Source organism: Mustela nivalis (assembly GCF_964662115.1).
Source record: "Mustela nivalis genome assembly, chromosome: 17".
Classification (NCBI taxonomy): Eukaryota; Metazoa; Chordata; class Mammalia; order Carnivora; family Mustelidae; genus Mustela; species Mustela nivalis.
The window spans coordinates 32,170,685-32,185,885 of NC_139036.1; the positions used below are offsets into that span (position 1 = coordinate 32,170,685).

General features: G+C 40.1%; 1 protein-coding gene across 1 annotated transcript in view; it reads right to left on the bottom strand.

Annotated features, from left to right (window-relative positions):
* ANKFN1 (ankyrin repeat and fibronectin type III domain containing 1) overlaps positions 1 to 15,201 on the bottom strand; it is a 494,531-nt gene that overhangs the window by 133,756 nt on the left and 345,574 nt on the right. Inside the window, exons 6-7 of the mRNA XM_082707691.1 lie at positions 3,199 to 3,400; positions 346 to 556 (exon numbers count right to left, since the gene is read on the bottom strand). Coding sequence (XP_082563817.1) covers positions 346 to 556; positions 3,199 to 3,400 — 413 coding nt within the window. The remainder of the gene's footprint in view (positions 1 to 345; positions 557 to 3,198; positions 3,401 to 15,201) is intronic.

A 15,201-nucleotide genomic window follows, 5' to 3' on the forward strand; every position in this document is an offset into this window, starting at 1 on the left:
GACAATTGCAAATGCATACTTAAACTTTTTCTAGGTACACTTCCTATTCTATAGCCTCACTTGGTGTGTTTCACGTATTTTAAACTTGGGCTAAATGCTTAGGAGGAAGTTCTTTCTGGGTTCCCTTTTAATTCCACTCAGTGTATTCTGTTTAGAATGTAACTTGATGCCTAGGCTGATTAAACACTATCACTGTATGCATGAAAGTCCATGAGAACATGTAGAGGAATTCAGAGCCTGTCTTCGTCAACTATTCCTGCTCTAAATGCTAGCAATGGCTATTTTGGTGGCAAGAAGCTGGGTCTAGACTTGACAGTACATGGTTTCATTCCCAGGCTTACTTACAGTGTGGACTTTCTCGGGCCCCTGTCCTCAGAAGAATCCTGGCGATGGGCACGTTGTTGGTCATGATGGCGATATCCAGAGGCGTCAGCCCCTCACTATTAGGTGTGTTGAGATCGAGTTCCTCTGGTGTGTACTGATACAGGAGCATCTGCACAGCATCTATGTCCTGTTGCTCGACTGCTTCGAACATGGCTTCATTGCCCTGGAAGTTCTGGAGGGCAAGAGCATATATGCAGGTGAGCACACTTTCATCGGCCAGCTTGCCTTTGTGGCTTAGCTGCTCTGACGCCAGCGACTGCATCCCCACTTATGACTGCCATTTATCCCAACACATGTGACTTGTTGAATGCAGCTGGACTCCTCCTTCCTTCAAATGGGCTCTGAATGGATCTCCACATTTAGATGCCCCGAGACCACACCGTACAGCATACCTGGTCTACAGCTCAGAGCAAACATCAGCTTTCCTTGTGAGTAGTCTGTACAGTACTGTCTGATAGGTCATTACGAGGTGTTCTGTGAAGAATGCAGCATGCAGTCATATAAATTTGGTGCATACTGGATTAAGCTGCCTTATCTCATTATTTGACTGTAAGACCTCTCAGAGCCTTAGTAATTCTAACATGAAGTTATGCAGTTATGACTCTCCAATAGATGGGAAACATTTTTTCCCCCCATTGTATTTGTTTTAACTGCCCCTGGAACAGGCCTCTATAGAATACAGTTCTGGAAAATCTGGCATAGATAAATGCAACACCAGTTGCTGAAATGATGACTGGCTGGCCACTGAGAGCACACTCTCTCTCTGACTCATTGCCTTCCCTCCCCATCCCCGGGTCCCCACTATCACTCAGACCCAGACCATTGTCATCCCTTGCCTGGATGACGGCAGTGACCTGCCCATTGCTCATCCTAAGGTCTTCCAGCCCATGCTCTATACTGACACAAGAATAATCCCACTGAAGTTGATGATGTTACATACCCCTTCCTTTCTGCAACTCTCAAATAGCTCTCATTGCCTGCAGTTCCTAGGCTCCTCTTTACTAACCTCTGCACATTGTCAGCCCAAAACCCTAATCACTGAACACCTGGCACTTCTGAGCCCTCAAGGGAAGAGATCAAGAGGTGTTGTCCAGCGAGGGTTTCAGTGCCTGGGTGGCCTATGGTGCTGAGAGGGCCAAAGTTGAATATTCATAGGATGCAAATCACCTATAGAACCATAATAGCTAAGGACAATAGGGTTACATTGAAAAGCTCTATCAGAGATTCACGGTAAACAAAGGAGAAAAGTTCTGGAATTCTCTCAAATATGTATTTTTGCAGCTCAAGGGAGAAGAGCAACACATACACTATTTACACATCTATCTGGTATCTTCTCCGCAGTTGTTTGCTCTTTAAAAATGTTGACATACCATTGGTCCTGACATAGCACAGGTCTTCAGTGACCAAATATTTAAGTTGGCAGGGTTTATTTTTAGTATCACCAAAAATCAATGATCTCCATCGAAGGCTGCAGGTCAGCCTGAGCCCATGACACATGATTGAAATTTAAGAGAAATACAGCACTGTTATGCAAATACATGTTTTGACAATGGGGTCCCAAGGGATAAACTATTTTTGGTATGCAGCTCTCTTTGCTACAGGACAGTCTGCTGAATGGAAAAGTGTTTTGTCTATAGTCTGCCAAATGAAAGAGCCTCTGCTGCTGAGGCCGTAACTCAGCCACTTCCAAGCCCTCCCAGAAGATGAGCTTGAAATGAGATAACACATGAGAAAACAGAGACAACGAAGTTAGCAATGCTGCTCCGTCCACTGTTGTGTATTTGTATGTGATCCTTAGCATGCCTAATTTCTCATGCGCCATATTTGCTCTCACTCTCGAGTCATTTCCTCCTCCATGCTTTTGTTGGCAAACCGTAGCATGCTTCTCCCTGGGAAGGCTAGGGCTCATTTCTGTGTTAAGCTCAAACAAGTGGTGCCATTACCCTCTGCAGAAACGCCCTTGTCAATCATAGTAATATGCCCTCGGCTTTTCCCAAGGGTCGGTGTCAGAGACTACTCCATGACGATGTCTATAACATCACCAATACCTTCCTTCTCTATCACACAATTCACTGTGGCATCTTATAAAGGCCAGAGGACTTGGCAACAGAAAAACACTCATTTCTTCTGGTAGAAGTAGTTATTACTAGTTACTAGCTAATGGGATGCTGTAACTAACTGGGCTTCCCTTTCTGCTTTGACTGACTAGAGGCTCAGAGAGAAATGTCATGGTTTAAGTTTTACGTACTATATTTGCCTAGGATTTTAGTATATCTATTTCTCTTTCTATCCCCATTGTTTTCTAGGTTTTTTTCTCCACTCCTTCCTTCCTCCCTTCTTTCCTCGCTCACTCTCTCCCTCTCTGCCACTTTATTTCCCATTACATTTTTTTGCCTAGATTCTATTTTGAATGCCTCTGGAAAAGCATATGGGCCATACATTATAAATAAGTAAATGAAATGTCCATTGTTCATTCGATATCTGAATGAACACTGGAGCTCTCAGAAAGCCTATTTAATTCATGCTCCCACTTGTCACACTGCCATTTTGTTGTTGTTTCCTTGATACATCAGGGAAAGAAAAACTAAGGGAAAAGAAAGGGCAAGAAATTAAGAAAAAGAGAGGAAAACTCTCACAATCCAGTTTTAGCTCACAGCACAGGCATGCGCAGGTCCTGCCTTCCCGCACTCTCAGCACTTCTAAAACTGTAAATGCAGGTTCTGAAGTGAACGTGGAGCATCTTAGAATCTCCTCAAACTCAAACATAACTGCACCGATCAAGCAGAGACAAGAATAAAAACACAGTGTTATTACCACTGAGGTCTTTCTGAGGCTCAGCCGGTCTGTTCTTGTTCGAAAATAGGCCTCGTCAAATGAAGAGTGGCTCCCCTTCAGTTTCTCAGAGAGGTTTCTGTACAGGCGTTTGGCGGCATTGGGAGACGATGGGGCACTATGTTTCTTCGACTGAGAAAGATGTAGGTTCTGCATTTGTTGAGTCATTTTCACACGGTAGTTCCTAAGAGGAGAAAAATCTGATGTGGTATCATTTACACAAGATAATTATAAGTTGACAAAGGATTTTATCATCACCAGTAGCCATCTGGAATCCTAATAAAATACCGTAGCTGGAAGGGAGCTTGAAGAGGTCCAGCCTATTTACGTTATAGATAAGAAAGCTAAACCCAGGGAGGCAAGCAGCTTGTTTAGGGCCATATAGCTAACTGGGGGCAAGAATGAAATGACAACATCCATTTACTATGTTAACATATACATTTACCTACAAACTTATATATGACAGGAGCCTCTCCTCAAGTCTTTCAGTTTTTATCCCAATGGGAAGAAGTGTCTCAAATCTATAATCCAGGGGTTCTGTTCAGTTTCTCCTGGGTGTTTTTAACTGGCATCTTTCTACCTACCTCCTTTTAGATGCTGCCCTCTGTTGGGTGTGGTTGTTCCTGCAGATACCCATTCTCTTGAGATGTTAAATTGTGACTCTTGTCTGAGATTTGGTGAGCTACCTCAGTGCTCAGAAGTTTGGGGGATTTATACCCAAAGGTCCCTCTCTGCTCACCTCAGATACCCCAGACAGTGTCCTCCAGGGCACTCGTAACTGGCGTTCTCCAAGCTGTATCTGACTGCTGTTCCACACATCTGTACACAGGTCCTCCCAAATGTCATCCTTGGAGTCAATTTCCAGATCAGGCATGCCATTTCAAAAGGCATCCACCATTAAGTTGGGTATTATTACTGAAATATTGATGCTACTGAGGCTATGGCTATGCACATCTGTGCATTGGATGAGCAAACGCATGAATGAAAACAATGGCTGAGGGAGTTATGTGCCAAGTGTCTCCACCCCAGGGGAGCCTCTGGTACACAGGGACCAGGTCTCTCTGGAGCATGCTGTTGTCTTCCCACCACCTCCCCTTGAATCTCCAATGGAGCCTTCCATTTGTAATCCTGCCATTGCTAGCTAGCTGTGCCCCTCAGAGGTCATCTCCAGTCCTTGACTTTTCCAAAGGCTTATGGACCCCCGGATACAATATCATGTAGAACCTCTTTTATCAGCCCAACTCTTCACAGGATTGACTTCAAAGCTCTCCCAACTTCTACAGGATACATTCTAAATTGTTTAGCCCCACATACAGGTACGTGCCTCTCCAGCTTCATCTCTCACTGTTCCTCTATGTTTTATGTTTCAGTCTTTCTGATCTCTTTAGGGTTTCCTAAACAGTGCAAACTCTTTCCTACCTCTGGGTGCTTGTTTGAACTGCTTTTGCCTGTACTGGAATTCCATCTGTGCTTTCATCACCTAGGAAACGATTGCTGATACTTAAAGTCTATGCTCAAGTGATCTCTGACAGCCACAGGCAAATTTGTGTGTTACTTTACTCACTCACTTAGTACATGCCTCTTACAGAAAATATGTTATTGTATTACAGCTGTTTGGCATTCTGTCTCCTAGCTAGTCTGTATGCTTCTCAAGAACGAGGACTGCCAAGTATTAATTTTTTTTTAAGATTTTATTTATTTGACACACTGAGATCACAAGTAGGCAGAGAGGCAGGCAGAGAGAGAGGAGGAAGCAGGCTCGAAGCAGGCTCCCACCAGAGCAGAGAGCCCGACGTGGGGCTCGATCCCAGAACCCTGGGATCATGACCTGAGCTGAAGGCAGAATCTTTAACCCACGAAGCCACCAAGGTGCCCCTAATTTTTATACCTAAAATATGTCTGACTCGAAGTACAAGAAATACAATACCGATTAGGCTATGAATTGCTTCTCTTCCAGCTACTGACTAAGTGATTTGGGGTGAGTTATTTAACACATCTGAATCTTATTTTTCTCATTTATAAAATGGGGAAAATACTAACATCATATACAGTTATGAGTATTTGATGAGATAATGCATGTAAAGAGCTTAGAATATAGAGAAACTCATGGCAGCTATCATTTTTGTTACAGTAGATGTTCAATACATACTTTAGAATAAACGAATGCTCATATGAGAGTCTATGACAAATAACATATTAAGGGACTACTCAGAAAGCTCATTTCCTCCTCAAGCTTCTGAATTGGGTTCCATCTGGTGCCAACTAACCTTGACTTACTTTCACTTTTACAAATGAAAAGCTGTCCTCCTTACATTGTTGAATGTCTTTAGGCACCTTTTAAGTCTTGCTTGCAATCTCCTCCAACCCAAAAAGACTTCCTAGTACCTTCCGAGGTCGTCAGACCTATTCAGTTGTAGTCACATGTACCAGGCCCCACCCAGTCTTAGCTAAATGGCCATATTTACATTTGGAAGGATGACTTAAAGCACTATCTGTAGTGTGTATGTACATATGGGCGTATTTCCATTTTTAATAATCTTTTAATTTACACAAAAGCAGAAATAGAGGGGGTAGGTGATTTGGCATCTTTCTCGTTCCATCTATAGATCCTTTAACTTTGATTCAATAGCAATTTCAGCATTTCCTCTATATCTTGCTCTTCCCACAGAAATTCCAGATTGATATGCAAGCTGGCTCACAAGGAGATTGCCTTAACCTCTTTCTTTCTGCCTTCTGTCTCTAGCCTTTTCCTTCAGTGTTAATGCCCCAGGTTAAAGCCATCTGTCTTGTCTACATCATTATCATTCCCAAAATAACTCTACATTCTTTTGTATCTCACATAGTGCCCAGGAGTCCAGTAAATAAATTCTTGTCGATTGATCAAATTCCAGTTACTTGCCCTTTAACTGATGACACCTACCCACATGGCCCCTTTTGTCTTTGCTCATCTCCCATCTGTTCCCTTCAGTCAAAATAGGTTGACTTTCTCTGTCTCTTTGACTTCCTTCTCATACTGCCCCAGCTGTCCCTTCCTTCCTGGCCATCTTTCAGCATGTTTCTATTCTTCTAGATTTCATCTGTCATTATATTTTCTCCCCCACCCCATATTCAAAATTTTGTCTGATGAAAGGTATTGAGAAAGACACTTTGTATTATTTGTTCTCATAAACATTCACACTCCTCCCAACTAACTGTACTCTTAAATTTTTACCCTCATAGAAAGGGGTAAACCTTTGAGCAGCAGTGTAGCTTTGGCTCTGGAATTTGGCAGACCCAAGCTTGGATCACGATATTGTTATCTATGATCTAAGTGGCTCTAGGAAATTTATTTAAATTCTCGGAGTTTGTTTCATCATCATAAGGAGAGTTTTTACAGAGTTGTGAAGATTAAATGAATTAACAAATGAAAGCATGCATCCTGTTTAATGCTAAGAGCCGCACAATATATAGTAGCAAATGTTAAGATTACCTCAATCTTCTTCCCAAAGAAGGGAAGACACTAGAGTACATTGTAGTAATTTAAATAGTTTTCTCATTTGTTTTAAACATTGTTTTAAGATATGACTTTATGTACTTATTATACTATTTAGTTTTATTTTGATAGAAAAATGTAAGTTTAGATATTTTTATATGGATGTTTACAGTAACTTTTAGTAAAACAGAAAGTTGAACTTCAAACTATTAGCAGAAAGAGAGGAATAAAGATAAGCCTAAAAAATTAAAAAATAAAAAAACACAAAATAAGAAAACATGATAAATAGAAATGTAAAATGAAGTAGTAACAATAAGACTGAATATATCTGTGAACACAATATACCCAAATGGCTTAATTTCCTAATAAAAGACAAAACTTTCCAACTGAGTTTTTATTTTTTTTCTTTAAGTAGTCTCCATGCCCAGCATGGAGCCCAACATGGGGCTTGAGCTCACAACCCTGAGATCAAGACCTGAGCTGCAATCAAGAGTCAGCCACTTAACTGGCTGAACCACCCAGTTACCCCTCTAACTGAGATTACAAGTGGTGCACCTAAATAAACATTTCACAGAAATGTTTATTTCACAGAAAAATTAAAAATAAAAGAATAGCATGAGAGTGGGAATGGCAAAGTAACGACCTCCAAAAATCACTCCTCCATAAAAGCAGTAAGAACACTAGCAGGAATTGTCAAAATTAACTTTCTCAGAACTATGGAAATTAATCAAAGGTCTGCAGCAATCCAAGAAGTGTTTATTTGAGAATAGTGGCTGATTTGGTAAGAACAGTGAGCTTTGTGGCATTTTTAACTTGCTCAGTTCCTGTCTTCTTCAACTCTGTGATAGCCTTGAAGACCATCAATGTATATTGATGATAAAAACAAAACAAAACATACACACACACACAAAACAGTAACTGGGCAGCCACTGGATGGTGAAGAATGGTGACAGAGCTCCTTCAAAATGTCATTTTGAGAGAATCATCATTATTTGACCCGACTGGTGGTTCCCGGGAAGACCCCACTCAAAGATTTTTCTTTATTTGACCTGCCTCAGAGTTCACAAAGTGCGCATAACCTTCTCCTCTAAGGAATCTTGTCAAAAACAAACGTTTGCAATTGTTTAATCATCACAGCTGCGGGAGGTGGTAGTTAAAAGGTGGGGCAAACAATAGACCAACCAAAAAACTTAAAAGGAAATGAGATGTTCATGAAGGACTTTGAAAAGCTCTGACACATTGCCAGGGATCTATCAGACCATATGTATGCCCAGCGCTGGGCGCATTCTTATAAAATACCTGAAAAGGTCCCAAGCTCTTATTTCTGTCTGATGTTGAGGCTGTGTGCAAGCAGGAAGTGAAGAGTAAGGCAGGCCTGTCAACTGCCAGGTTGAGTATGTAAGGTGTGCCCTAGCATGTGCGTGGAGCCCTTTTGTAAAGACTGGAAGACTTACTAGTCTCAGGCATTTAAGAAAATTGTTGTTTACTCATTAGCTGATCACTAAGCTAACCAAGTAGAGACTTCAGCAGCCACTGAAGTGACAAAGAATACAGACTTCACATTTAACTCTGAAAAATCACTAAACAATAAACCCTGAGGAGGTGGGATAATCTGATTTCTAGAGTGGTGACATTATATTATTTAAGATGCCTAGTTTTTAACAAGAAAAATATGAGCCATACACAAAACAAACAAACAAAAATATGTCCCATTCACAGGAAATAAAGCAGTCAATAAACACCGCCCTGAAGAAGTCTGAATGTTACTTATTAGACAAAAATTCTAAATATGATACCAAAGGAATCCATCTCTAAAGAAATAAAGAACTGTGAGAATAATATCTCAGTAAATAAGAGAATACCAGTAAAGAGGTAGAATTTATAAAACAAATCCAGCACCAAATAAATATTATGAAGTTGAAACATAGAACTGAAATGAAAAATTCACTGGACAAGCTCAATATCAGATTTGAATAGGAAGAAGGAAGAATCAGCAAAGTTGAAGATAGGTCAATTAAGATTATCCAGTTTAAGGAGCAAAAAGAGAAAAACATGAAAAATGAACAGTCTCAGAGAAGTGTGGAACACTACCAAGTCTACCAACATACACGTAATAGGAGTTTATGGAGGAGAAAGATGGGGAGAGAAAGAATATTTGAAGAAATAATGGTTGTAAACTTCCCCAAATTGATGAGATGCATTAACTTACACATCCAAGAGGTTCAATGAACACTAAGTAATATGCATTCAAAGAGATTCACAGCTAGACCCATCATAATTAAACCACCAAAAGTTAAAACAAAGGGAAAATTCTAAAAACAAGAACTAATATTACGGTGAGAGGCAAGATGGCGGAGTAGCAGCAGACTGAAATGACATCAGATCCCAGGAGTTCAGCTACATAGGTAACAAACCATTCGGAACACCTACAAACTCAACAGGAGATAGAAGAGAAGAGCAGCAATTCTAGGAACAGAAAATCGACCGCTTTCTGAAAGGTAGGACGTGCTGAGAAGTGAATCCAAAGTGATGGGAAGATAGACTGTGGGGGGAGAGGCCAACTCCTGGCAAGCAGTGGAGCAAAGGAGCACAAAATCCAAACTTTTAGAAGTCTGCTCCACTAAGGGACATCACTCCAAAGGCTAAGTGGGGGTGGAGTCCTCATGGGGATAGTGTGGTCTCAGGACCCGTGGGGTCACAGAAAGATTGGGGGTGTCTGAGTGTGGCAGAGCTCCCAGGTATCGGAGTGGGGAAGCCGACTACAGAGACAGAGCTGAGGAGTGAGCTCTCAACTCGGAGTTATCTTAAACTGTGATCCAAGGCACAGGTGGGCCACCGCTCCTTTGAGCATGGACCCCACAAGTGGCAGATCTGGGGAGACTCTCCTTCTTCCTCCGGGAAAAGCTGTGTGGCAGGAATCTGCTGGGTTTGGAGACTCCTAACAAGGCCATGTGCCAGAGATAGAAATGCTCGGTGACAGGCCAGGTGAGCTCGGAGTGCGGCCGGAGATCAGGGAGACAGGAGTGATTGCTTATCTCTGAGGGCGCACTGAGGAGTGGGGCCCTGAGGCTCGGCTCCTCTGGGCCAGAGATTGAGAGGCTGCCATTTTCATTCTTGTCCTTCAAAGTGGTACGGAAAGCTATGAGAGCGAACTTGAGCAGATTACTCAGCCCAGTCCCTGGCAAGGGTACTGCAATTCCACCTCAGGCAAAGACATTTGAGAATCACTGCAACAGGCCCCTCCCCCAGAAGATCAGCAAGAATATCCAGCCAAGACCAAGTTCGCCAATCAATGAGAACTACGCAACTCTAGAGCTAGGGGAAAGCATCACACAGAATTCATGGATTTGCCCCCATGATCCTTTAGATTCCAAATCTTAATTTTTTTAAATTTTTTTTTCTTATTCTATTTTTTTCAACTTTTCCTCTTTCCTCTTTTAACATTTTTTTTAACTAATTTATCTTAACAATACCTTTCTAAAAAAAATTTCATTAAACCTTCATTGTTATAGTCATATTTTATCCCTTCATTGTATTTAACCTTATTTTTTGTATACATATAGGTTTTTCTTTCTAAAAAATTTTGGTATACAATTTCTTCTAATAGATCAAAATGTACCCTAAATATACCCAGAGCACATAGCTTTGTTCTAGTCTCCAGCCTGAGCATATTCTCTCCTCTTTTTTTTTCCAACCAACTTATCAATTCTTTTAGAATTTTTTAAAACTTTCATCTTTATAGTCATATTCCATCCCTTCATCATTTTTACCCCTTATTTTTGTATATACATAAGTTTTTCTTTCTTTCAAGTTTTGGGAGGTAGTTTCTTCTAAAACACCAAAATACACCATAAATCAAGTGGGTGGTTCTGTTCTATTCACCAGTCTATTATGCATATTATTTATAATATACATAATAACAAATATTATATTTATATAGAAAGAAAAAAATACATAAATAAATATATAAATAAATAAATATTTATTTATTTTATTATTTCATTTTTATTTCTCTTTTCCCCCTTTCTTCTTCCCCCAGTTTTAGATCTCTTCTGATTTGGCTGGCATACATTTTTCTGGGGTCTTTGCCCCCCTTTTCGTATTTTATTCTCTTGTTCATATATTCTTATCTGGATAAAATGACAAGGCAGAAAAACTCACCACAAAAAAAAAAAAAGAACAAGAGGCAGTACTGACAGCTAGGGAGCTAATCACAGACATTGGTACTATGTCAGAACTAGAGTTCAGAATGATGATTCTCAAGGTCCTAGCTGGGCTTGAAAAAGGCATGGAAGATATTAGAGAAACCCTTTCTGGAGAAATAAAATCCCTTTATGGAGAAATAAAAGAACTAAAATCTAACCAAGTTGAAATTTAAAAAGCTATTAATGAGATGCAATAAAAAATGGAGGCTCTTACTGGTAAGGTAAATGAGGCAGAAGAGAGAATTCATGGTATAGAAGACCAAATGATGGACAGTAAAGAAGCTGAGCAAAAGAGAGACAAAAAACTACTGGACCACAAGGGGATAAGTGGTCCATTATTACTTTGTGTCCAAAGAAACACAATGGTAACTACTGAATCATTCAAGAGATAAGTGATACCATAAGATGAAACAATATTAGAATAACTGGGATCCCAGAAAAAGAAGAAAGAGAGGGGCAAAAGGTATACTGGTGTGAATTATATTGGAGTGAATTACAGTAGAGAATTTCCCTAATATGGCAAAGGGAACAAGCATCAAAATCCAGGAGGCACAGAGAAACCCTGTCAAAATCAATAAAAATAGGTCCACACCCCATCATCTAATAGTAAAACTTACAAGTCTTAGTGACAAAGAAAAAATCCTGAAAGCAGCTTGGGACAAGAGGTCTGTAACATACAATGGTAGAAATGTTAAGACTAGCAGCAGACTTATCCACAGAGACCTGGCAGGCCAGAAAGAACTGGAATGATATATTCAGAGCACTAAATGAGAAAAACATGCAGCTAAGAATACTATATCCAGCTAGGTTATCACTGGAAATAGAAAGAGAGATAAAAAAAAAAACTTCCTGGAAAAACAAAAATTAAAAGAATTTGCAAACACCAAACCAGCCCTACAGGAAATATTTAAAGGGGTCCTCTAAGCAAAGAGAGAGCCTAAAAGTAGTAGATCCAAAAGGAACAGAGACAATATACAGTAACAGTCACCTTACAGGCAATACAATGGTACTAAATTCATATCTTTCAATAGTTACTCTGAATGTAAATAGACTAAATGCCCCACTCAAAAGACACAGGATATCAGAATGGATAAAAAACCAAAACCCATCAAAATGCTGTCTACAAGAAACTCATTTTAGACACCTTCAGATTTAAAGTTAGGGGGTGGAAAACAATTTACCATGCTAATGGACATCAAAAGAAAGCTGGGGTGGCAATTCTTATATCAGATAAATTAGATTTTAAGCCAAAAACTATAATAAGAGTTGAGGAAGGACACTATGTCATACTTAAAGAGTCTTTCCAACAAGAATAGCTAACAATAACAAATAACAAAAACAATAACACTAACAAAAATATCTATGCCCCTAACATGGGAGCAGCCAATTATATAAACCAATTAATAACAAAATCAAACACACAGGCAATAACACAATAATAGTAGGGGACTTTAACACCCCCCCTCACTGAAATGGACAGATCATCCAAGCAAAAGATAAACAAGGAAATAAAGGCCTTAAATGACACACTGGACCAGATGGACATCACAGATATATTCAGAACATTCCATCTCAAAACAACAGAATACACATTCATCTCTAGTGCACATGGAACATTAAAAGAATTATTCACCATGACCAAGTGGGATTTATTCCTGGGCTGCAAAGTTGGCTCAACATCCGCACATGAATCAATGTGATACAATACATTAATAAAAGAAAGAATAAGAACCATATGATACTCTCAATGCCAAAATGTCAAAAAAAGCATTTGACAAAGTACAGCACTCTTTCTTGATCAAAACTCTGCAAAGTGGGGACGCCTGGGTGGCTCAGTTGGTTGAGCGGCTGCCTTCGGCTCGGGTCATGATCCCAGCATCCTGGGATCGAGTCCCACATCGGGCTCCTTGCTCCGCAGGGAGCCTGCTTCTCCCTCTGACTCTTCCTTCCACTCTGTCTGCCTGTGCTCGCTCTCACTCACTCTCTCTCTGACAAATTAAAAAAAAAAAAAAAAAACTCTGCAAAGTGTAGGGAAAGTGTCATAAAAGCCATCTATGAAAAACCCACATTAAATATCATTCTCAAGGGGGAAGAACTGGGAGCTTTACCCCTAAGGTCAGAAAGATGGCAGGGATGTCCACTATCACCACTGCTATTCAAAATTTTGGATGTTCAATCCAAAATGGTATTACTAGAAGTCCTACCCTCAGCAACCAGACAACAAAAAGAAACAAAAGGCATCTGAATCAGCAAAGAAGAAGTCAAAATCTCACTCTTTACAGATGATATGATACTTTATGTATCAGTCCAAAAGACTCCACTGCAAAACTGCTAGAACTCATACAGGAATTCAGTAACATGTCAGGATATAAAATAAATGCACAGAAATCAATTGCATTTCTATATACCAACAGCAAGACAGAAGAAAGAGAAATTAAGGAGTCAATCCCATTTACAATGGTACTCTAAACAATTAGCTACCTAGGAACAAACCTAACCAAAGAGGCAAAGAATCTGTACTCAGAAAACTATAAAGTACTCATGAAAGAAATTGAGGGAGACACAAAGAAATGAAAAAAACGTTCCATGCTCATGGATTGGAAGAACAAATACTGTGAAAATGTCTATGTTACCTAAAGCAATCTACACATTTAATGCAATCCCTATCAAAATACCATCAATTTTTTCAAAGAAATGAGAAAAATAATCCTAAAATTTATATGGAGCCAGAAAAGACCCCATATAGCCAGAGGGATGTTGAAAAAGAAAGCCAATGTTGGTGGCATCACAATTCCAGACATCAAGCTCTATTACAAAGCTGTCATCATCAAGACAGTATGGTACTGGCACAAAACCAGGCACATAGGTCATTGAAAGAAAACAGAGAGCCCAGGAATAGACTCTCAACTCTAGGGTCAATTAATCTTTGACAAAGCAAGAAAGAATGTTCAATGGAAAGAAGACAATCTCTTCAACAAATGGTGTTGGGAAAATGGGACAGCCAAATGCAGAAGAATGAAACTGGACCATTTCCTTACACCACACACAAAAACAGACTCAAAATGGATAAAGACCTCAATGTGAGACAGGAATCCATCAAAATCCTTGAGGAGAACACAGGCAGCAACCTCTCAACCTCAGCTGCAGCAACTTCTTCCTGGGAACACTGACAAAGGCAACGGGAAGCAAGGGCAAAAATGAACTATTGGGACTTCATCAAGATAAAGAGCTTTTTCACAGCAAAAGAAACAGTCTACAAAACCAAAAGGCAACCAGAATGGGAGAAGATATTTGCAAATGACATATCAGATAAAGGGCTAGTATCCAAAATCTATAAAGAACTTACCAAACCCAACACCCAAGGAACAAATAATCCAATCAAGAAATGAGCAGAGGACATGAACAGCCATTTCTGGAAAGAAGACATCCAACAGACACATGAAAAAGTGCTCAACATCACTCGGCATCAGGGAAATACAAATCAAAAACACAATGAGATACCAACTCACACCAGTCAACTCACACGCTTGGCTAAAATGAACAAGTCAGGAAATGACTGATGTTGGAGAGGATGCAGAGAAAGGGGAACGCTCCTACACTGTTGGTGGGAATGCAAGCTGGTGCAGCCACACTGGAAAACAGCATGGAGGTTCCTCAAAAAGTTGAAAACAGAGCTACCCTATGACCCAGAAATTGCACTACTGGGTATTTACCCTAAAGATACAAATGTAGTGACTCAAAGGAGCACCTGCACCCAAATGTTTATAGCAGCAATGTCCACAATAGCCAAACTATGGAAAGAACCTAGATGTCCATCAACAGATGAATGGATAAAGATATGGTATATATACAAAATGGAATACTATGCAGTCATCAAAAGAAATGAAATCTTGCTATTTGTGACATAGTGGATGGAACTAGAAGGTATTGTGCTTAGTAAAGTAAGTCAATCAGAAAAAGACAATTATCAAATGATCTTCCTGACATGAGGAATTTGAGAAGCAGAGTGTGGGTTGTGGTGGGTAGGGAAGGAAAAAATGAAACAAGATGGGATCGGGAGGGAGACAGACCACAGGAGACTCTTAATCTCACAAAAGAGACTGAGGGTTGCCGGAGGGAGGTAGGTCGGGAGAGGGTGGTTGGGTTATGGACATTGGGGAGGGTATGCGATATGGTGAGTGCTGTGGCATGTGTAAGCCTGATGACCTTTGGCCTGTACCCCTGGGGCCAATAATACATTACATGCTAATAAAAATAATTAAAAAAAAAAAAGAAATAATATTACATACAAGAAATTCTCAGGAAGAA